The sequence below is a fragment of the Mesoplodon mirus genome (genome assembly GCF_964341445.2).
Source record: "Mesoplodon mirus genome assembly, chromosome: 2".
In the NCBI taxonomy this organism is placed as follows: Eukaryota; Metazoa; Chordata; class Mammalia; order Artiodactyla; family Ziphiidae; genus Mesoplodon; species Mesoplodon mirus.
The window spans coordinates 84,631,156-84,656,908 of NC_138977.1; the positions used below are offsets into that span (position 1 = coordinate 84,631,156).

General features: G+C 37.5%; 1 protein-coding gene across 1 annotated transcript in view; it reads left to right on the plus strand.

Moving 5' to 3' along the window:
* Positions 1-24,774, plus strand: part of GRXCR1 (glutaredoxin and cysteine rich domain containing 1) — a gene marked incomplete at its 5' end in the record, with an annotated part of 356,205 nt that extends 331,431 nt beyond the window's left edge. Inside the window, 2 exons of the mRNA XM_082611036.1 lie at positions 15,781-15,846; positions 24,557-24,774. Coding sequence (XP_082467162.1) covers positions 15,781-15,846; positions 24,557-24,736 — 246 coding nt within the window. The 3' untranslated portion in view covers positions 24,737-24,774. The remainder of the gene's footprint in view (positions 1-15,780; positions 15,847-24,556) is intronic.
* Positions 24,775-25,753: the final 979 nt, after the last annotated feature.

A 25,753-nucleotide genomic window follows, 5' to 3' on the forward strand; every position in this document is an offset into this window, starting at 1 on the left:
GTAATTTGTATTGAATGTATAAGCTTCAGTGATGAGTCTTTAGTAACCTATCTGTGTCTAAACATCCTTGGATCCCATCTGGGATTAAGTCCCATTCAAGTAGTAGCTCCCTCCTATTTATGAACTTTTAATTGACATTTTGATCAACTAATTATGTTTCTCACCATATGAATCTTCCTCAAACATTTTTCCTGCTGAGTGATTAAATATCCATGTTGTCCCAGAAAAATAATCAACTCAATTTTCTTCGGCAGTGTTTTTCACTAACTCTCCTTCCTTTTTGACTCTTTAGAGTTCTAGTCGAAAGCTAGTTAAATCCCCCATAATAAAGAATACTTTAGCCATTCTACAACTTAACTGAGAAATTTTATGGTCTGGAAAGTCCTCAAACGTTGTATCACCTTTTCTTTTTAATAAATTACACAATTCAGTCTTTCATCCCAGTGTTTTACATGAGCCCCCCTCCCTTTTATTACATTCTCTTTCACTTTATGGTGACATTACCCCAAAACAATGTAAGACCCTTGTTGATTTACATTTACCTTTTATTATTTCTTGACTCTAGATGGAAAATATTTGTGGACCAGATTTTGAGAGCTTGAAGTTGATTCTAAGTTATAAGTGTTCTCAGGGAGTTGAATAATAATAATAATAAATAAATAAACAACTACTATTTATTGAGCTATCATGTATCATACAATGTTCTAGACTCATATCATCTCATGTCATCTTTCTAACAATGCTGTACACATTTTTATACCCAATTTACAAATAAGGAAACTGAGTTTTAAAGAGTTTTTGTCCAAGTTAAATTAATTTGTAAGGGAGGCACTAGGATTTAATCTGGAGTCTTATTCAAAAAACCTTTGGTTGCAAAAATAGGCAAGTGGGACTACATCAGACTAAAAAGCTTCTGCACAGAAAAAGAAACCATCAACAAAATGAAAAGTCAACCTACAGAATGGGAGGAAATATTTGCAAATCATACATCTAGTAAGGGGTTAATATCCAAAATATAAAGAACTTACAGATTCAATAGTGAAAAGACAAATAGTCCAATTAAAAATGGGCAGAGGATCTGAATGGACGTTTTTCCAAAGAAGACTTAGAAATGGCCAATAGGTACATGAAAAGGTACTCAGCATTAGTAATCATCAGGGAAATGCAAATCAAAATCACGAGATATCACCTCACAACTGTTAGAATGGCTGTCATCAAAAAGACAAGAAATAACAAGTATTGGCAAGGATGTGACGTTAAGGGAACCCTTGTGCACTGTTGGTGGGAATGTAAATTGGTGCAGCCACTATGGAAAATAGTATGGAGGTTCCTCAAAAACTGAAAAATAGAACTACCATATGATCCAGCAGTTCCACTACTGGGTGTTTATCTGAAGAAAACAAAAACACTAACCCCAAAAGATATATGCACCCCCAATGTTCATTTCAGCAATATTTACAATAGCCAAGATATAGAACAACCTAAGTGTCCATCAGTGGGTGAATGGTTAAAGAAAATGTGATATATTTATACCTATATGTGTATATATATACATATTTTTTCAACAATATAAAAGAAAAAAAGGACCATGGGTGCTCCTTTATGGCATTGTGTTAAGTGAAATAAGTCAGACAGAGAAAGACAAATACAATATGATCTCACTTATATGTACAATCTAAAAAAAAAAAAAAAAACCCATGAAACAAAACCAAAAAAAATCCCCCAAACTCATAGATACAGAGAATATCAATGATTGCCAAAGGTGCAGGGGTGGTGCAGGGGGGAGTAAAATGGGTGAAGGGGGTCAAAAGGTACAAATTTCTAGTTATAAAATAAATAAGTCACAGGATATAATGTATGGCATGGTGACTGTCGTTAGTAGTACTGTATTGCATATTTGAAAGTTGCTGAGAGAGTAGATCTTAAAAGTTCTCATCACAAGAAAAAAATTGTAACTGTGTATGGTGATGGATGTTAACTAGACTTCGTGTGGTGATCATTTCACAATATATACAAATATCAAATCATAATGCTGGACACCTGAAACTAGTAAAATGTTATATGTCAATTATATCTCAGTTAAAAAAAACCACCTTGGTGAGCTTAATCACTGCATTCTAAAACTCAATTTATGCAGAGAAAATTTTGTGACACAGTAGACAACAATCCTAAATCTATTAAATAACATAGTCTTCTGGCTTATTCTGCTCTACCTTCAATACTATCCTTTTTTTTTTAGCCTGGTGACTTGATATCATTTTTATATGATATGATATTAATTTTAAAGGAAAAGGAGAGATGGCCTTCTGCCACAGGAAAGAAAGTAATACATTTTGTCATGATCATCTATTTTGATGATATGGCTTTATTATTAAAAAAAAATCAAGATTAGCCTCCATGGGAAGTTGTTCTTTATAACTACACTGAAAAATTTAATCACTGTCTTTACCAGGCATTTTCTAACACCAAAAGTCTATATTATATAATTGCACAAAACACATCAGCTAGTTTAGTTAATTTTACACTTAATTCTTCCTGCCAGGAACAGAGGAAAACTGTGCTTTTTAGAATAAGATTATCCACGGGAGACTTTATTGTGTTTTTTAAGACACTGGTGGGATATTGCTACAGTTGCTTTGAACAGTTTCCAGGCCTAAGGGTCTGGTGTAGAATTCCAGGGTCTCAGTGGAGTTTGTTCATGTGCTGGAGAAGATCCAGAGCTAATTCCTGAAGTCAATCCTGCCTTTGTCAGCTGGGCTCAGGTGACCCATCTCCAGGGTTGATGTAACCTTCCATTCTGGGGTGCATGGCACCCACAGAAATACATGTTTATTGAACATATCCTTTGGCAGGCATCCTGCTACATAATGGTTGGGCTCCTTAAACACCAGCTCTGCCATCTGCTCTCCTGATTACATAGCAGAAGGATCCTTTAGCAGACAGCACTAGACAGTCATAGCCTCCTGGTCTTCCTCAGAGTTCAACCTCCAGTGGCTTGTTCTTTACTTTCCATCAGCTGAGAGAATTGATGATTAGGGGAAATCATTTACACTGTCTTCATCACTCTCACTCCTCCAGGTATCTGGCATTCTATCTTGGTCCCTTGCATGATTACCTCCACCAAGGTGCATTTTGATTCATGACCTAGCTTATTTTCCTTTTTAAATGGCAATTATAAGAAACGGCCATTTTGGAATTTAATACTGCATTTACTACAAAAAGGTGGAAGACATAAATACAGCAAATATTTATTGAGTGTGTACAGTGCACCCCACAAAGTGCTGGTCCTTGAAGAAGTTGTACCTGTAATCACCACTGGACTCGCTGTGCAGTGGGGCAAAGTGTGGTCTAAGAGCACAGAGGAGGAAAGCACTGATTTTTGTCTTAGAAAATCAAAGAAATTTCATTGAGAAGGTAACATTTCAGTTCGGTTTGGAAGGATGTATAGGAGTTTTCCAGGAGAGGGTGGGAGGATAGAAGAAGCTTTGGGCAAAAGGATGGAGCATGTGCAAAGGCATATTGCCTCATGCAAGGACCTGCTTTGTCCAGGAGAAAGGGAGAAATTCAGAGTATCAGCATATGGTATTGCAGGACAGGGCTGAAAAGGTTGTTCCAAAAGGATAGGGAAGGCCTTTGTAGACTGTGCTAAGGAGTTTAGGTTTCATCCCAGTCACTCAAAGATATAATAAAATATATAGAGATAAATAAATGCAGGGAGACATTTAAGTGAGAGGGAAAAGGAACCTGGTTTAAGCCAGCAGGAGAGATGAAAACCTGTACTGTTTGGTTCAAGAGCTATTTCTGTGATGGCATTTACCTGAAGACCATATATATATAATTATTTTAACATCTTTATTGGAGTATAATTACTTTACAATGGTATGTTAGTTTCTAGTTTATAACAAAGTGAATCAGCTATACATATACATAATTCCCATATTTTTATAGTTAATAAAAAGGCAAGGATTATTTATTATATTAGTCAATTCATCTAAAATCTTATGTAAGGCATTGCATTATTTAGACTACTGTGCTAAGAAAGACTTTGTTTTAGTGGAGGAGTTGGCTCAGAATCAAACCTAAGTCCCAATCATAGCTATCATTTTGAGATTTACATAGGACATTTCCTATGTCGTGAATTCCTATTCAGTATTTATTATATTGTAAATTGGATCTTTTAATGCAAACTGATTTTTCAGTATGGTGAAGTGGTATATGATTAAATGTAAATAAAAGTAAAAGATAATAATATAGATACTATATATGTATATACACACACACACCCCATATATATAATGTATATATACATTTGTGCTTGGTTTTGGTTAATGAGAACATTTATGTTGTTGTTGTTCTTCCGGGCCCCTCAGAAATAAGGCCCTGATTTCAAATACTGGTTTCCATCTAAAATTCTAAAGCCTGGATATCAGCATGGAGACAGCTAATACCTGTATGTGCAATTTTACATAATTTTGTATTTGAGAGAAAAATACTTAGATGTTTGTATTTGTTTATTTTGGTTTTTTGATAATGGTGTTTGGAAATTCTTGACCTAGCAATTCTTTCCAGAGATCTAGAAGAGTGTGCTAAATCCAAGCTGGTTTATACCAATCTATTGTTTTCTTCAGCTTATAAAATATATTGCTTATGCTGTGGCCTGGTATCTTACCTATATTTCCTCCAGGGCACCAAATCAAAATACAGTACAGAATCTCATGGAAAGTTTCATTGAATATAGCTTTTCTTATCTTGAACTGGAGAAAATGGTGACCCCAAAGGGACATGTATGTATAATGTTCGGTAACCTTATTGTCCTGGAAATTAATATCCTTCCTCCATTCTATCTCTGTGCTCAGTTAACTACCATTAAAGACAACAACTTAATCATTACTTTATGGAGAGAACTTTCCCTAACCTTCTTGAGTAGGTTAAAATCACCTTATTATATGCTTTCACAGCATCTTGTGTCAATGTCTCTTTTGTAGTATTTATGACAGATAAATTTACATTTATTTGTGTGATCTTTTGTGTAATACCATCTCCTCCAAAGCTGTGAGTCTCTTCTTTGGTAATACATATATGAGTAAAGATTATATAAAGTCTTATCTTCGAGAAGCTTGTCACACGTAAAATAAAGTGGCTTGTTCACATGTCATAGCCCACTGCTCAGAATTTTAAGGTAGGAAGTGGTGACTAAGAATAGAGCTAATTTCATGTATTGAAGGTTAATGAAATAGGTCCTTTCTTGGCATATTGAAATAACTGAATAAAGCGTGGTGTTGAGATAAAAAAAAAAGAAACTGGGATGTGCTGTATCTTCTCTTTCTGTTTGGAGTCATTGCTGTGAAATCTCTCATTTGCTTGACCTTCTTGTGCACCTAGTCAGCAGAGAGGTGTACCCACAGATTGTCATGTTCCCCAGACGAGAAGTTATCATTTTCCCACTAATACAATTATGTTGTAACAGTGAGCAGGCAGTATGCTGGCACAATGGAAACAGTGTAGGTTTTGGAGTCAGCGTGACCTGAATTCAAGATCTGTCCAGGCCTTGTATTGACTGAGAGGCCTGGGGTACCTTCCTTATTCTCTTCAAATTTTAGTTTTTTCTTTTCTTTTTTTTTTCTTTTAATTTTTATTGGATATAGTTGCTTTACAATATTGTGTTAGTTTATACTGCCAGCAAAGGGAATCAGCTATACATATACATATATCCCCTCTTTTTTTGGATTTCCTTCTCATTTAGGTCACCACAGAGCACTGAGTAGAGTTCCCTGTGCTATACAGTAGGTTCTCATTAGTTATCTATTTTATACATAGTATCAATAGTATATATGTCAATCCCAATCTCCCAATTCATCCCACCCCCCACCTTCCCCCTTGGTATCCATATGTTTATTCTCTACATCTGTGTCTCTATTTCTGCTTTGTAAACAAGATCCTCTGTAACAATTTTTTTTTCACATTCCACATATATGCATTAGTATATGATATTTGTTTTTCTCTTTCTGACTTACTTCACTCTGTTTGACAGTCTCTAGGTCCATCCATGTCTCTACAAGTGACCCAGTTTCGTTCCTTTTTATGGCCAAGTAATATTCCATTGTATATATAGAATATATATATTCCACATCATATATATATATATATATATATATATATATATATATATATATATCACATCTTCTTTATCCATTCCTCTCTTGATGCACATTTAGGGTTGCTTCCATGACCTGGCTATTGTAAATAGTGCTGCAATGAACACTGGGGTGCATGTGTCTTTTTGATTTATTGTTTTCTCTGGGTATATGCCCAGTAGTGGGATTTCTGGGTCATATGGCAGTTTTATTTTTAGTTTATTTTTTATTTATTTATTTATTTTTTGCAGTACCCAGGCCTCTCACTGTTGTGGCCTCTCCCGTTGTGGAGCACAGGCTCCAGACGTGCAGGCTCAGCAGCCATGGCTCACGGGCCCAGCCGCTCTGCAGCATGTGGGATCTTCCCGGACCAGGGCACGAACCCGTGTCCCCTGCATCGGCAGGCAGACTCTCAACCACTGCACCACCAGGGAAGCCCTATTTTTAGTTTTTTAAGGAATCTCCATACAGTTCTCCATAGTGACTGTATCAATTTACATTCCCACCAGCAGTGCATGGTGGTTCCCTTTTCTCCACACCCTCTCCAGCATTTATTGTTTGTAGATTTTTTGATATTGGTCATTCTGACCGGCTTGAGGTGATACCTCTTTGTAGTTTTGATTTGCATTTCTTTAATAATTAGTGATGTTGAGCATCTTTTCATGTGTTTGTTGGCCATCTGTATGTCTTCTTTGAAGAAATGTAGTTTTTTCATTTCAAAAATTGTAATTATAATACTTAATTCTCACTGATGATTAAAAGAGCCAATGTCTGTAAACCACTTAACACATCACTATTATTCATTATTTTCAGGAAGGTATTAATTTTCAGAAAAAATGATTCTAAATTAATTGAAAAATATACTAGAAATATTTCCATAGATATCTTGTCAGTCTTGGTAAACTGTGCCAAGTAATAGAATGATTAATTAATTTCCACTTGCATGGAATTTGATGTGGAGTTATATTTTAAAAGTAACAAACTCATATGTGACATTCTTAGCCAAATACCAGCCAGGAAAATATTATTTCCTAAGAATGTTGATACTTAAGGAAATATACTCCCTTTTGTGGACACAAGAGTTTCATTATAGACCAAGTAATAATTGGAAAGCTTTTGATAGAAAACTGCAGGGAATATGATCTTTGGAATATGTAAATGCAGTGCAGACAGGTCAGGTTGGGAGTTACCCTGGTAAACGTCTCAAGTCTCAGGATGGGAGGAATCCAAGTTTTCCCTAAAACTTGACAACTAGGCTGAGATCCCCATCCTGCTGCTGCTCCCCAAGAGCAGAGAGGACACCATCTGATTTCCTTGTCCTCCCTGTAGGATCTCACACTTAGGTTAAGCAAGGACAAGATCAGGTGGAGGGTGGGGAAGTGGAACCCCATGGAGAAGCAAGGGATTTTGGCTATTGTATCTGCTCAGTCCGTAGCACAGGAACCAGAGGTCTCCTCCCAAGGAAACCAGCTGAGGGCTGGCCACGTGGACCTGTGGGTGGAAGCCACATTGAGTAGCCACAGTGAGAGGCATGGAGATACTCAGCTCCCAGTTCTTTGTTAGAGAGCAGAGTTTTTTCCCATCTTAAGCACTTAGTCCACCACCTGTGCACTCGGCACCCAGGTGTCTCCAAGAGCATTGACTCTCAGGCCTTTAGTTACATTGCTTGATGTGAGCAGAGCCTGAGTTTCTCCTGAAACATGGAATCTGCTCCCATAGTACTGATGGTGCTGGAATGATTTGGCTGAGGAGAGCAAATTTCATATATCTAGGGGTAGTGTGATAGTCCTTTCTTGGCCTGTGCATGGTATTCTAAACAGTGGACTAAGGCACCCTGCTAAAGTAAGAAAAGATCTGGAAAGAAGATGTATGATAGCTGCACTGGTACATTCATATTCTTTGGAGTCACTGGGGTACATTTTCTCTGAAGAAAAATGAGCCACATATTCTCCTTACTGCTTAGTTCATGTACCAAATTCCCTGAGGCTTCTCCCATTTTAGCTTAGCTAACTCATAAAAGAAAGAGAATGTAGCAAAAGTAAAACATTACCAGTTATTGTGCTTTAGGCTTTAATGTTTTGTTTTGGTGCTTTCCTTACTTTGTTCTCATGTCTGTATTCCTGGCAAAACCACCGACAAATGAAAGAATATAACTTGCCTCATAGGGCTACATGTGTTCTCTGTAACCCTGTGTATTCATTCATTGTACTTTGTTAATTTATCAAGTTGACATTCCTGATGGTGATTAAGATCATCTGAGTTACGTAAAATAAACTGAAGTAAATGAAACCCAGAACTAAAGGCTCCTGTACATCTCTGCCAGACTTGCCTACCCTTAGAAACCTCAATTTATCTTCAAGGTCCAGATCAAATGCTACCAACATCAGAAAGTCTTTTCCATAAGCAGATCTTTTTTCCTCCCTGCTGTGATCTCCTGGTTCATCTTTTCTGCATCATTAACATTTGGCAGTTATTTCCCATTCTACATTGTGGGTTACTTGGTTGTGTGTTTACATAAAAACATATTGTAATCTCCTAACACTAGGGCCTTTTTATTTTTTAAATTAGTCTTTGTGTTTTCCACCCTACCCAGCACAAAGAGAAATCCAAGAAGTATTTTTTATGTGATGATATTTCTATTTGTCTTGCTGATTGATCGAAAATGGATTCCACACCTATTTGCCAGGGATGTCATGTGAAAAAGGCAGAGGTGGTCTCTGCCTTTGATTAGAAATAATAACTTTGGGGAAATGAGCTGCTGACTGGAGTGGTGAGCAGCCTTGCTGAGTGTCAGAAGAGTGACCTAATACAGCCAATCTGCAAGGACTGGAAAGTGAATTACAACAGGAGAAAATCAGACTTCTATGCAGTGATGCTTGATGCATTTTTATAAGCCTAAGCCGTGTGGCTGACAGGGTCTTCATGCTTTGGCCAGATGTCAGGCCTGAGGCTCTGAGGTGGGAGAGCCGGGTTTAAGACATTGGTCCACCAGAGACCTCCCAGCCCCATGCAATATCAAATGGTGAAAGCTCACCCAGAGATCCCCATCTCAATTATAGACCCAGCTCCACTCAACAACCAGCAAGCTACAGTGCTGGACCCCCTATACCAAAGAACTAGTAAGACAGGAACACAACACCATCCATCAGCAGAGAGGCTGCCTAAAATTACATTAAGTTCACAGACACCCCAAAACACACCACCAGATGCAGTCCTGCCCACCAGAAAGAAAAGATCCAGCCTCAGCCACCAGAACACAGGCACTTGACCTCTCACTAGGAAGCCTACACAACCCACTGAATCAACCTTACCCACTGGGGGCAGACACCAAAAACAACGGGAACTACAAACCTGCAGCCTGTGAAAAGGAGACCCCCAAACACAGTAAGGTAAGCAAAATGAGAAAACAGAGAAATATACAGCAGATGAAGCATCAAGGTAAAAAATACACCAGACCAAACAAATGAAGAGGAAATAGGCAGTATACCAGAAAAAGAATTCAGAGTAACAATAGTAAAGAGGATCCAAAATCTTGGAAATAGAATGGAGAAAATACAAGAAACGTTTAACAAGGACCTAGAAGAACTAAAGAGCAAACAAACAATGATGAGAAACACAATAAATGGAATTAAAAATTCTCTAGAAATAGTCAATAGCAGAATAACTGAGGCAGAAGAAAGGATAAGTGACCTGGAAGATAAAATAGTGGAAATAACTACCACAGAGCAGAATAAAAACAAAAAATGAAAAGAATTGAGGACAGTCTCAGAGACCTTTGGGACAACATTAAATGCACCAACATTTGAATTATAGGGGTCCCATGAGAAAAATAGAAAAACAAAGGGACTGAGAAAATATTTGAAGAGATTATAGTTGAAAACTTCCTTAATATGGGAAAGGAAATAGTCAATCAAGTCCAGGAAGTGCAGAGAGTGCCATAGAGGATAAATCCAAGGAGAAACATGCCAAGACACATATTAATCAAACTATCAAAAATTAAACACAAAGAACAAATATTAAAAGCAGCAAGGGAAAAGCAACAAATAACATACAAGGGAACCCCCATAAGGTTAACAGCTGATCTTTCAGCAGAAACTTTGCAAGCCTAAAGGGAGTGGCAGGACATATTTAAAGTGATGAAAAGCAAAAAAATACAACCAAGATTACTCTACCCAGCAAAGATCTCAGTGAGATTTGATGGAGAAATTAAAACCTTTACAAACAAGCAAAAGCTAAGAGAATTCAGCACCACCAAACCAGCGTCACAACAAATACTAAAGGAACTTCTCTAGGCAGGAAACATAAGAGAAGAAAAAGACCTATGGTAACAAACCCAAAACAACTAAGAAAATGGTAATAGGAACATACATATCAGTAATTACCTTAAATGTAAATGGAATAAATGCTCCAACCAAAGGACATAGACTGGCTGAATGGATATAAAAACAAGACCCATATATATGTTGTCTACAAGAGACCCACATCAGACCTAGAGACACATACAGACTGAAAGTGAGGGAATGAAAAAAGATATTCCATGTGAATGGAATTCAAAAGTAAGCTGGAGTAGCAATTCTCATATCAGACACAATAGACTTTAAAATAAAGACTATTACAACAGACAAAGAAGGACAGTACATAATGATCAAGGGATCAATCCAAGAAGAAGATATAACAATTGTAAATATTTATGGACCCAACATAGGAGCACCTCAATACATAAGGCAAATGCTAACAGCCATAAAAAGGGAAATTGACAGTAACACAGTAATAGTAGGGGACTTTAACATCCCACTTTCACCAATGGACAGATCATCCAAAATGAAAATAAATAAGGAAACACAAGGTTTAAATGACACATTAAACAAGATGAACTTAAATGATATTTATAGGACATTCCATCCAAAAACAACAGAATACACTTTTTTCTCAAGTGCTCATGGAACATTCTTCAGGATAGATCATATCTGGGGCACAAATCAAGCTTGGTATATTTAAGAAAATTGAAATTGTATCCAGTATCTTTCCTGTCCACAATACTATAAGACTAGATATCAATTACAGAAAAAATATGTAAAGAATAGAAACACATGGAGGCTAAACAATACACTGCTAAAGAACAAAGAGGTCACTGAAGAAACCAAAGAGGAAATAAAAAAATACATGGAAAAAAATGACAATGAAAACACAATGACCCAAAACCTATGGGATGCAGCAAAAACAGTTCTAAGAGGGAAGTTCATAGCAATACAATCCTACATCAAGAAACAAGAAAAATTTCAAATATGTCACCTAACCTTAAACCTAAAGCAATTAGAGAAAGAAGAATAAAAGACTGCCTAAGTTAGCAGAAGGAAAGAAATCATAAAGATCAGATCAGAAATAAATGAAAAAGAAATGAAGGAAACGATAGCAAAGATCAATAAAACTGAAAGCTGGTTCTTTGAGAAGATAAAGAAAATTGATAAGCCATTAGCCAGACTCATCAAGAAAATAAATGAGAAGACTCAAACCAATAGAATTAGAAATGAAAAAGAAAAAGTACCAAGTGACACTGCAGAAATACAAAGGATCATGAGAGATTACTACAAGCAACTATTTGCTAATAAAATGGACAATCTGGAAGAAGTGGACAAATTCTTAGACAAGCACAACATTCTGAGGCTGAACCAGGAAGAAATAGAAAATATAAACAGACCAATCACAAGCACTGAAGTTGAAACTGTGATTAAAAATCTTCCAACAAACAAAAGCCCTGGTCTAGATGGCTTCACAGGAAAATTCTATCAAATATTTAGAGAAGATCTAACACCTATCCTTCTCAAACTCTTCCAAAATATAGTAGAGGGAGGAACACTCCCAAATTCATTCTATGAGGCCACCATCACCCTGATACCAAAACCAGACAAAGATGTCAGAAAGAAAGAATACTAGAGCCCAATGTCACTGATGAACATAGATGCAAAAATCCTCAACAGAATACTAGGAAACAGATTCCAACAGCACATTAAAAGGATCATACACCATGATTAAGTGAGGTTTATCCCAGGAATGCAAGGATTCTTCAATATATGCAAATCAATCAATGTGATACACCATATTAACAAACTGAAGGAGAAAAACCATATGATCATCTCAATAGATGCAGAAAAAGCTTTCAACAAAATTCAACACCCATTTATAATAAAAACCCTCCAGAAAGTAGGCATAGAGGGAACTTACCTCAATGTAATAAAGGCCATATATGACAAACCCACAGCCAACATCATTCTCAATGGTGAAAAACTGAAACCATTTCCACTAAGATCAGGAAAAAGACAAGGTTGTCCACTCTCACCACTATTACTTAACGTAGTTTTGGAACTTTTAGCCACAGCAATCAGAGAAGAAAAATAAATGAAAGGAATCCACATCAGAAAAGAAGTAAAACTGTCACTGTGTGCAGATGACATGATACTATACGTAGAAAATCCTAAAGATGCTACCAGAAAACTACTAGAGCTAATCAATGAATTTAGTAAAGTAGCAGGATACAAAATTAATGCAGAGAAATCTCTTGCATTCCTATACACTAATGATGAAAAATCTGAAAGAGAAATTAAGGAAACACTCCCATTTACCATTGCAACAAAAAGAATAAAATACCTAGGAATAAACCTACCTAAGGAGACAAAAATCCTGTATGCAGAAAATTATGAGACACTGGTGAAAGAAATTAAAGATGATACAAACAGATGGAGAGATGTACCATGTTCTTGGATTGGAAGAAGCAACCTTGTGAAAATGACTATACTACCCAAAGCAATCTACAGATTCAGTACAATCCCTATCAGACTACCAGTGGCATTTTTCACAGAACAAGAACAAAACATTTCACAATTTGTATGGAAACATAAAAGACCCCGAATAACCAAAGCAATTCTTGAGAAAGAAAAACAGAGCTGGAGTAATCAGGATCCCGGACTTCAGACTATACTACCAAGCTATAGTAATCAAGACAGTATGGTACTGGCACAAAAACAGAAATATAGATCAATGGAGCAGGATAGAAAGCCCAGAGAAAAACCCATGCACCTATAGTCCACCTAATTTACAACAAAGGAGGCAAGAACGTACAATGGAGAAAAGACAGCCTCTTCAATAAGTGGCGCTGGGAAAACTGGACAGCTACATGTAAAAGAATGAAATTAGAACACTCCCTAACACCATACACAAAAATAAACTCAAAATGGATTAAAGACCTAAATGTAAGGCCAGACACTATAAAACTCTTAGAGGAAAACTTAGGAAGAACACTCTATAACATAAATCACAGAAGATCCTTTTTTACCCACCTCCTAAAGTGATACAAATACAAACAAAATAAACAAATGGGACCTAATGAAACTTAAAAGTTTGCACAGCAAAGGAAAGTACAAACAAGATGAAAAGACAACCCTCAGAATGGGAGAAAATTTTTGCAAACAGAGCAACTGACAAAGGATTAATCTCCAAAATATACAAGCAGCTTATGCCACTCAATATCAGAAAAACAAAAAAATCCAATCCAAAAATGGGCAGAAGACCTAAATAGACATTTCTCCAAAGAAGATATACAGATTGCCAAGAATCACATGAAAGGATGCTCAACATCACTAATCAGTAGAGAAATGCAAATGAAAACTACAGTGAGGTATCACCTCACACCAGTCAGAATGGCCATCATCAAAACGTCTACAAACAATAAATGCTGGAGAGGGTGTGGAGAAAAGGGAACCCTCCTGCACTGTTGGTGGGAATGTAAATTGATACAGCCACTATGGAGAACAGTATGGAGGTTCCTTTAAAAACTGAAAATAGAACTACCATACGACCCAGCATTCCCACTCGTGGACTTATACCCTGAGAAAACCATAATTCAAAAAGAGTCATGTACCACAATGTTCATTGCAACTCTATTTACAATAGCCAGGACATGGAAGCAACCTAAGTGTCCATCGACAGATGAATGGATAAAGAAGATGTGGCACATATATACAATGGAATATTACTCAGCCATAAAAAGAAATGGAATTGATTTATTTGTAGTGAGGTGGTTGGACCTAGAGTCTTTAATACAGAGTGAATTAAGTCAGAAAGAGAAAAACAAATACCGTGTGCTAACACATATATATGGCATCTAAAAAAAAAAAAGTTTCTGAAGAACCTAGGGGCAGGACAGGAATAAAGACTCAGATGTAGAGAATGGACTTGAGCACACGGGGAGGGGGAAGGGCCAGCTGGGATGAAGTGAGAGAGTGGCATGGACATATATACACTACCAAATGTAAAATAGATAGCTAGTGGGAAGCAGCGCATAACATAGAGAGATTAGCTCGGTGCTTTGTGACCACCTACAGGGGTGGGATAGGGAGGGTGAGAGGGAGACGCAAGAGGGAGGAGATATGGGGATACATGTATACCTATAGCTGATTCACTTTGTTATACAGTAGAAACTTACATACCACTGTAAAGCAATTATACCTTGATAAAGATGTTATATAAAAAAAAAAAAAGAACCAGACCATGCTGGCACCCTAATCTTGGACTTCCCTCCTCTAGAACTGTGAAAAATAAATGTCTGTTTTCTTTAAAAAAGAAAAAAAAAGAAAGAATAACTTCTTCCTTCTATGGCCTGTATGGCTGCATGTTGAGAAGTAGAGTGGGAGAAGGTAAGAAGAGGCTGGAAAGGAAAGGAAAATGGGGTAGTTCAAAGAAACATGATTAGTTTGTTGGAAAGTGCGTACATCATCCCAGTTCTCATTTTCACAGTAAAGTTGTTGTTTTTAAAACATCTTTATTTAAGTATAATTGCATTAGAATGGTGTGTTAGTTTCTGCTTTATAACAAAGTGAATCAGCTATACGTATACATATATCCTCATATCTCCTCCCTCTTGCGTTTTTAGGTAAAGTTCTCATTTTTAAGTAGAGTTTTATTCCATTGACTCTGGAGTAATTCCCCATTTGTGTTCAAATTCCCACTCTGCTTTCTCTCTGGGTGACCTTGCAATTGTTATTTAATCTCACTGAGGCTCAATTTCTACCATTAAGTGAGCCTAGCACATCAAATTAGATGATGTTGGATGCCTAGCTCCTAATACGTGCTTAATTACTGTGGGTGGTTATTAATTTTATTATTATCATTATTATTAGCTGCTGTTATCTTAATAGCATTAAGGAGGGCATGACCTTAAGGACATGGATTCTAAGGATTCTGAGGAGGGCATGTCCAGGACTGCCTGGAATAGGGCAGAGGCAGCCCAGGCTGGGGATTTGCTCAGAGGCTTCCTTTCCCAGGTGGCTGGCTTAGGCTCCCTGAACAGCTCTGAAGGGTGTGCTGGAACCTTCCATCTCTGGACTTCATCTGACAGGCATGGACTTCCCAGTGCTCACCTTCTGCTGGCAGTCCTCCTTTTGCCCACAATTAGCCTCACTAGATGGGAGAGTATGTGAAAGGAAAGAGAAATTTCCTCTCCTCTTTGGCCTCCTGGTTCTGAGTTTACTTAGATCTGAAGGGAAAAATCCTGTTCAGTATTTTGTGAGTTAAACTTTCCTGGATAGAACTTGGTTTTCTCAAATACTAACAAAATGGATTTTCTTTCTCCCCTACCCTCTCTTGTTAATAGGGTGCTGAGAAAATTTTGTCAATGAATGAATCAGGAGAACTGCAAGACCTCTTAACCAAAATTGAGGTAATTGTGCTTTTAGCAACTTATTTTTAGTAATCAAAACATTCAACACACTCTGATTGTAATTGAGTTTTCCTAATTTAATTTTTTCTCTGTGTTCTTACAAATATGTAACACGATACATGTGGCGGTTTTAATTTGCTACCACCTATGGTGAGGTTTGCTCCAGCTAGAGTGACTTTAGTGTTAGTGTCTAACAACCTCGTAGTATTAGGTGAAAATTCCAGTCAGCTTTATTAGAGCCTAATTCTCTGTTATAGAGATGTTGATGAGGTGTTTCATGTCAGGCCATTATCTTGAAGCACATATAAAATTTTTTATTTAAATTATTTTATTTTTCCTACAGACCAGATCATCATTTCTAAAGATTACAGAAAAAGTTATTTATCCAAAAGTGCACCTTTTAATTTTGTTCCTATATTTATAATGACAACATCTGAGAAATACTTATTCAAATATATGATGTTATCAAATCAATATGCAACCAGGAAGCCCTTAATACCTCTCTGCTCCAGTATTTTATCAGCCTACTTCTCTCTATATGTAGGATAAAAAAAATATATATATTTTTATAGTCTAAACTGGGACACCTTGAGAGTGAAAAGGGTGAATTAATAATCATCCTGGGGCAGTGAACCTGAACCCAGACTTTCCCAGGTGAACTATGCAATATGGTTACATGGTATCTATTGTGCCACGCCAGATCTTTTTGGTCCAGTCTCCTTTGCTGACCTCATTTCTGATTCTCTACCATTCCTTCCACTTCGTGGTTTTTTACTACCATTCCTTCGTGCAAGCCTGCTATTGTTCCATTTCCTCATTCCCCTCCACCATCTTCAAGTCCCATCTGCAGTATCACCTCTTCCCCACATCATTCCTGATCTCTCACACCTCTGCATTCCTGTATCCCTCTTTTTCTTAGATGTTTATCAAAGTCTTTTAATTTTTGTATTACTTGTCTTTGGGCATTTAATTCATGTCCCAAATGAACTATATACTACTTGGTGTTAGGAATCATGTTTTATTCATATAGTAATTTTACCGAGAAAGACAAACACAATGAGGGTGTGTACTTGATAATCTAAAATTCCTCTCAGCTCTAAAATCTGTATGGGTGGGTTCATTTCTTTCCTTTTGTTCCTATACTCTACTCCAACTCCATGAAACCATCAATTTGGGTTAATATGTATGTTTTATTTAAGTGATTTAACTTGGTTAATATGTATTATTATTTTCTCTGCACGTTTTTACTCTTACAAATGATGTCATGTAATGTACCTAATTGTGTTTCAAATTATTTTCTTAGGCACTATGCTTTTAAGAACCATCTATATTGCTATGCAAACCTTTAATCCATTTCTTCTAACTGCTGTGTACTTTTCCACAACAGCACTGTTGAATAGAACTTTCTTTGATGATGGAACTTTTTTATATCTGTACTATCCAAAATAGTAGTCACTGGCTGCATGTGGCTACTGAGTGCTTAAAATGTAGCTAGTGTGACTGAAGAACTGAATTTTTAATTTTATTTAACTTTACTTGATTTAAGATTGAATTAAAATCAAGTAAAATTAAATACAAATTTTAAAATAAATAAAATAATTAACCATATCTGACTAATGGCTCCTATTTTGGACAATGCAGCTGCATGGAGCCCACCCAGTATTTTTTATCTACTCATTTTTTCCACTGATGTCCTCTAACTTCTCCCTCAAACAAACAGTGCTGCAAGGAGCAACCTTGACCATGTTTGCTTGTGGATTTCTCTGAGAGTAGGAATCTCTGGGTAATAGCTTATGCATAGCCCCAGTTTTTCAGGTAGTGCCAGATGGCTCCATGATGCTTGCAGCATCCAACACTCCCTCCTGTGGAGAAAGAGGTTTCGTATGTTCCCACATTCCTGGCAATGTTTTATATTGTTCTCCAATTTGCTGTTCTCTAATTTTTGCCAGGGTAGTAGGTATAGAGAGATATTGCCTTATCATTTTAATGAATGTTTTTCTGATAACCATTGAGTTTGGGCATTTCCTTGTATAATTGTTAAATTTTTAAATTTCTTCTTCTGTAAGTTGTGTATTCTTATCCTTGCCCATGAAAAGTGTTGGATTTGTCTTTTTTGTTGTTGTTGTTGATTCTCAGAAGATCCTTCTATATTCTAGATATTAGCTTTTTTTTTTTTTTTTTTTTTTTGTGGTACACGGGCCTCTCACTGTTGTGGCCTCTCCCGTTGTGGAGCACAGGCTCCGGACGTGCAGACTCAGCAGCCAAGGCTCATGGGCCCAGCCACTCTGCGGCATGTGGGATCCTCCCGGACCGGGGCATGAACCCGTGTCCCTTGCATCAGCAGGCAGACTCTCAACCACTGCACCACCAGGGAAGCCCTAGATATTAGCTTTTTGTTGGTTTTAGCCATTGTCAATATTTCCTTCCCTCTTTTTAGCTTCTTTCTTGGTGTCCTTCATCCAACAGAAATCTTTTGATATAATCAAATCCACTATTTTTCCTTATTTTTGGGCTTTTGAACTTTTATTTATGAAGTATCCTTCCATATTAAGGTCACAAAGATATTATCCTACATTTTCTTCTATTAACTACATTTTCATCTATTAACATTTTCTTCTATTAACTTTATAAATTTTCACTCTAGTTCTTTCATTCATGTAGAATCATTTCCATTTTGGAGAGTTAGCTTTCCAACATCATCTATTAAATAATCTATTATTTTTTTATAGCTTTATTGTGCCTTTTTTTTTTTTTTTTTTTTTTTTTTTTTTTGCGGTACACGGGCCTCTCACTGTTGTGGCCTCTCCTGTTGCGGAGCACAGGCTCTGGACACGCAGGCTCAGCGGCCATGGCTCATGGGTCCAGCCACTCCATGGCATGTGGGATCTTCCCAGACCGGGGCACGAAACCATGTCCCCTGCATCGGCAGGCAGACTCTCAACCACTGCGCCACCAGGGAAGCCCCCTGTGCCAATTTTTAATTATAGTAAATCCCCATATGTACCTGGGTCTTTGTCTGAGCTTTCTAATCTGTTCCATTGCTCTATTTGTTCCTGTTGTATCAATATCCTACTGTTGTTATTTCTGTGATTTAAAAGCATCTTTTAGAGTCTTATAAAGTGAATGTCCCTCATTACTCTTCTTTTTAAAGGTTGACGATTGACTTAGCTATTCATGGACTTTATTCTTTTGAGTCTATAATTCTTAATTCTGCAACTTGATTAACACCGCCATGCTATATATTAACATAACCTCTCTCTTTATCTCAGCTCAAAGAATTTTGAAAGAGGATTTTATGTTCTTCATTAAGTCTGTCTCAATTCTACAGATGACATAAATAAGCCAGAAACATTTAAAACTATACTTAATGTTGAAATATATACAATAGTACGGTACTGGCTTCTACTGTTCATAGGATTTGTAAGGTGTTATAACTCTGTCGGGCTGCTTTGTCCATATAACAAAACTGGTAGAGAATTTGCAGCCATTCAGAAAGCCCTGAACTCTGCCTGTGAGGGGCCTGGGGTTTAAGACAAACTCACCCAGGCAAAGAGACTGGCCTTGGAGAAGCAGTTGGAAGAACCAGAAAAAATGGATAAAGGACAAGATTTAGATCCAAACCCATTCCATTCTTCTGGTTGGCTTTTGACAATGAAACAGGAGTTTAATATTCCTGAGGTAGGAAACATTGGAGTCCTTACTAAGTAGCAAGTAATATTCTTGGTATTATATGTATTCAGTTATTGAAACCTTACAATAACTCTGCAAGGTGGGTTCTATTATTATCCCTGTTTTACAGACAAGAGAATGGAGGCACAGAGGATTAAGTCACTTGCTCCAGACCTTACAGATAGTGTTTGATTCATGATTTTAATAAGCCTGACTCCATAATCTTAACCATGAATCTATGCGGCCATCACTCTCAAATTAAGTATCATGTAGGTATCTGGGAAATCTGATCAAATGTGGCAGGACCCAAGGCCCAGATGAGAATTTTACTGGGAGGTAGACAGAGTACTAGGTCCAGGAAACAGACTGAATTTTAACACTTGGACCTTATGCTAGTGTGGCATTGTGGAAGATGGGAAAATTGGCAATAACTTCAGAGAGAAAGCTCTGAAGAGACAGCTCCTACTAAGTTCTAATTTGCTGTTACTTGGGTGCTACATAATTCTTCACCCTGGTCTTTATAATTCAGGCCCCAGTTTTCAGCAGTTACCCCAGTAATGAAGAGGAAAGAGGCTTAGCATCTGCAGCTGGGTCATCAGAAACGGTGTCAGCAAATCAAATTTCAAGTTTTCTGGCCCAAGAATTCTAGCATACTTCCCATCTAAGTGAAAATTGCTCGGGGAACCTGAGGGGGCCTGATTCGCTGATGAAGACTTGTCAGTGGCCTCAAACATGAGGAGCTGGCCAAAGGCAGCAGAAGCAAGTAAAATATGGCAATAGCTGGTATGAGACTTGGATTTAATAAGGCTACCTGTACCAGTGCGGGTTCTGCTCCTAGGACAGTTTGCAGGGGATCTTCCCATTAACATATGAGCTCTACGTGGACACAGATTCTTGTTTATTTTGTTCTGTTCTTTACCTCTAGCGCCTAGAACAGGAATTGGAAAATAATGGGCACTCAATAATTATTTGTTGAGTGAATAGATGAATGAATCCTCTTTCATCCAAGGTTTTTTTTGCCTGTTTTGTTTTTTGTTTGTTTTTGAGAAGGCAAAGCAGTTAATCAATGAAAAAGAAGAGAAAAAGAATTATTTTATGTAAGAGAATGCTTGGGTGAAAAAGATGAATAAAAGCACCATTTGGGGGCTTCCCTGGTGGCACAGTGGTTGAGAGTCTGCCTGCTGATGCAGGGGACATGGGTTCGTGCCCCGGTCCAGGAAGATCCCACATGCCACGGAGTGGCTGGGCCCATGAGCCATGGCTGCTGAGCCTGCGTGTCCAGAGCCTGTGCTCCGCAACAGGAGAGGCCACAACAGTGAGAGGCCTGCGTACCTCAAAACAAAAAACAAAAAACAAAAAAAAACACACCATTTGGGGGGTAAAATTTATTTATATATTTATGTATTTACTTATATTAATAAACAGGCCAAAGATCAAAAGCAAAGAGATGTCTAAGGATTTCCCCCAAACAATAACCGAGATGGATAGCTGATCCTGATGTTGCCCACACAGAGGAAGTCAGGGCATCCCTGAGATGATTAGCAATCACCTTGTTATGGCAGGTACTGGATTAAAGATCTCAGAGGGTAGAGAAGCTCTAAGTAAGCTTCGGCCTTGCTGTTTTTTTAAAGATATGGGCAAACATTTTGTTGTCATTGCTGGTGAGATTGCCAACATAGTGTCCACTTTTGTACATTTTTCCTGTAAAGCCTGATTTGTTATTTATGAAGAACAGAGGTAAGATTCCCAGCTATACACTGAGGATGCTGGAAATGGCACAGGCTGTCTGTACAAGGCATTGGAGCTATCAAAGACTGGCCTGACACTCCCTGGAGAAGCACCATTCTGGGTAATGTTGCTGCTCCGTGGCGTGGGTGGCCACAGCATGTTCAGAGACTACAGCAGCAGAGTACCACCTACTCACCTGGGAAATCAGGCCAAGTGCTCTGGCTGCCTCTCTCTGAAATTGGAACCTCTTTTTAAGTAGGGTTGTGGCAGTACATCTCATTGGGTCAAGAATCAGACTCATACATCTGGCTTATGCATTCGGGAATATAAGCAACAAATTTCCTCTGTGTCAGCATTTTGTTCAGGGGCTTCTTTCCCAGCTCTTTATTCAATAACCTATTGAATATAGTTTAAAACAAAATACATAGAAAAAGGTGAGTCATCCAGAGATGATTATATGCCAAGTGTTCATTCTTTGATAATCTGTTACATGGAGTGAGTCTGCTTCATAGACAACCTGGATGATGGGGTTTATGGTCGTGGAGACTCAGATCAGTTGTTTCCTCTTTGGTAAAATACTTAAGAGATTTTCTAGCTCTCCTAAAATAAGGTTAGATGATCTGAGTTCAGACATAAGAAGTGCATTCATTTCCTGATCTTGAAGAAAACACTGAGTACCCTTGATCTTAGCATGCTGTTTCTATGTTATATAACAGCAAAAACTCTTTATATTTATGAAATTTGAGTTTGTGCTACAAAGGAAACCCATTTGACAGTCATTCATGAACTCCCCCCTTGTCCCCTTGGTCCTTTGTTAGAGACTAGGGAATGCTTGGGAGCTTCAATTCAGATGACTGCAGTATGGAGTGGATGTATTTGAAGACCACAAATAAATTTCCTAAAATAAAATTAATATATGAATGCAAAAAGCTACATCATCATTTTTAAATGGAATCACAAATAGACCAAGACCATCCTCAAATAATGTCATCAGAATCTCTGCAACGTTATGATGAGATCCGCCTTTTACTCAAAGGGTTGTTGAGAAGATTTAATGAGTGAATCATGTAAAGTGAATAGAACATTGCCTAGTCCGTATTAGCCACTCAATAAAATTAGTCATTATTAATCATTATTTCACTAATAAATCCTTATTTGTAGCTGAGAGCTACTACTAAGAGAACAGGGAGGTCTCTGGTTCACTGCTATATCCCCTACACCTTGCACAGTTCCTGGCAATGTGGACTTATTTGTGGAATGAGACCACTGAGTTTTATTTTTTAAAATTCCCTTGCCAAGAATATATGAACAGAAAGAGGTAAAAGGGAGGATGATTTTGCACTCCTTTTTTCTTGAATTCCACCCCCAAGGGACATGCCTCTACCCAAACCACTATTCAGAAAAGGGGCACTCTGTAGATTTAGTACTCTTACTGGGTGCTATTCTCAACCAAGTCTGCCTGGTTTCCAGCTTTGCTGGGCTCCAGGACACTGAAGAGCTACCCTACATTTCTTAATTGCTTGAAGGTCAAAGTGTCTCTTGTTAACCACTTCACTGAAAGTGGAAGTCTGTTTTATTACTACTAATAATGACTATTGTTAACTTCAGTTATTCCTCCTTCCTCCAACCTGGAATACTGTTTAAATTTGGGGAATTTTTTAGCTCTTTTTCCATCTTGCACTGAGGACAAAGCTGTCTACTGAGGTATTGGACTTAGGACACAGGAACATGTAGCATACCATGTTCTGACCATTTTTTGGTCAACCTTGCACAAAGAAATGACAAAAACCCAGTTACAAAGAAACTAAGTTACTACATACAATCTAACTTTATAGAAGAGCTTTGGGTATCTACAAACTTGACAACATTCCTTGTTTGTGTCATTCAGACTGGCAATCACTACTTTCCATCAAAGTAATTCTGTGTTACTAAAAATAAGATTTGACATGGATTTTGCCATCTTGATATAATAGCAAAGTCAAATGGTAACTGTAAACAAATCTTACTATACACAGAATATGCATCTCTGAAAAGTGTTCTGGGAATATATAAATTTTAAAGCAATCATATCCTGAATGTTTGTTTCCCAAAGTACATTCCACAGGGTACTGATTATGAGAAAATTATAGTTCTTTTCTGGGAAAAGGTTTCTTGCCGGGGACATGGTAGATTAAACCTAGTTAATCGGTTACCTTTTCAGTTGGATTTTTTGGAGACTTTATTAAGTACAGCTGTGAACTTCCAGGGAAAATCTGTATGTATGTCTAAGTATATAAGGTATGTTTGAGTGTGATTGTGTGTGTGCGTGTGTGTGTGTGTCTACATTTCCCAAGCTTACTTTAGCAATTACTCTTGTCACAAAGATGGGCTTTCAAACATTGCTTCAAATTCCTATTTTGCAAGTCAGAAGCTTGGTATTAACTCACGTTCTCTTTGTATTCATTCTGTAATCGATCCTAGACTCCCCGCAGCAAATGGATGCCGCTAGTAGACTCCAGTAAAGGTCACATGCTCAAAAAAGCAAATAGAAATACGAATGGATAATTTTCAAAATATCCTTAACATCTTTGCTAGTTAATTTCATTATACTTTCATGGATACTTTATTTTTACTTGAGGTAGAAAGGCTGATAGCTACTGTGGGTAATTTTACAGGCTTGGATAAATGTCTTAAGATTTCTATGCCTGTTTCTTTAAATATAAAATGAGGATAATCTTGCTTGAATTAACTGCTTTACAGAAGAAGGTGTCAGTGTGTGTGAAGGGTGGGACGAGGGAAGATTCTATATAGTAATGCATTTGAAAGTGCTTTTAAAAAAACAAAGCATTATTCACATGTGCAGTACAATGATGGATCTTCAGTTGACAGTGGCTCACCACTCCAGCTTTTAGTTTTCTGATTTTCCAGACTCACTATTAGTCCTACTATTCTATAAACAAAGATATAAAACTGTGACATGATACTAAAGGGAAAGTTACAGTATTTTCCTTTAATGCAAATGACCATTTCCTGAACTGTTTGATTTGTAAACATGTGCTTTCATATGATGGATTTCTGGAAGTGTGTGCCCTTTAACCTAGAAGGTACCAGCCCTTACACACCAAGGTTATGCTATTGATGGCCATCAATGAGATAATGAAGGAAACTTCAGTTAGTGTTTCCCCTGCGTCTATTGTAGGTGATTTCAGGTCCCCAGCCATATTATGCCGATATTGTTTTATGACCATCCACAGTACAGAAGAACAGGAGGGCTGATGGAGTTGTCATGCTAACACATGTTCTATCCTCTCTTGTCCCCCTGCCACCTATCCAGAGAGTGCAGCATCCACACGAGTGTCCCTCCTGTGGAGGCTTTGGCTTTCTTCCGTGCTCCGTCTGCCACGGGAGCAAAATGTCAGTGTTTCGAAACTGCTTTACGGACTCTTTCAAGGCCCTGAAGTGCACGGCTTGCAACGAGAATGGCCTTCAGCGCTGTAAGAGTTGTGTTGGTTAAGCAGAGTTCACATCCATGGGGCGCCTGGTTTCATTGACTGAAAGCAATAATTTGGTTTATACTTTTTTTTTTAATGGCTATGTTTCTGGATTAATCAATAAACTTTGTTTATTATAATTTCCTTTGTTTGGAGCTTTTGCTGTGACCATTTTCACTGATGTATTAAATAAATGTTTATTCAACCGCTACTATGTGCCAAGCCCTGTGCTAGACCCTGGTTTCTAATTGGAATTAATGGAGGGCCTGATAAAATTCCAAGATATCCAAAGTCTGGTTCCTTACATGTGTTTGATTTTCTAAAGAAAATATACAATATATCCAATGGTGTCTATTGCAGTGCCACCCTATTGTTTAGGATGAGTTAATTCAGCTCTCTAGATGAATACATTTTATATGAGCCTCAGCTGTAGGGAAGAAGAGAGCTCTGGGTAGTGGGAAAGAATATGATCTTACTTATACTTAAGGAGTAACTTAGTTTTAAAGCTGTAAAATAGTCTTAGAGCTGATGATATTAATGATAAATTATTAATGTTATCCGATGAATTTCTTAGTGATGATACAAAAGCTGCCAGAAGACTTATCTGGATTTATTGTTTTAAACATCTGCTTTGTGTTATTGTCCCTGAAAACCCTCCAGAAAGATGCTGTTATGGTTCTCTTGAGCTGGACACAAAATATTACATAGTTTGAAAACATAGTAGACAATATCAGCAAAGTGGACAAAAGGAATTTCTGCTATAATTATTAGCTGATGCCTACCTGTACATGTGTCTGTACTCTGATGGATTCCCTTATGAATGGTTTTAATAAATCACCTTCACTACATCTGTGATAAGGTAATTAAAACATTTTACATCTTGGTTTTGCAAAAAGCTATAAATATTTACTGAGTACTTTCTAATCATCCAGGCAGAGTAGAAGGCATGGTTTCTGCTTTCATGGAGCTCACACTCTAAGAAAGAAGGAAGTATTAAACAAATAATCATAAGCAAGATGAGTCTTATAAATACTACACAA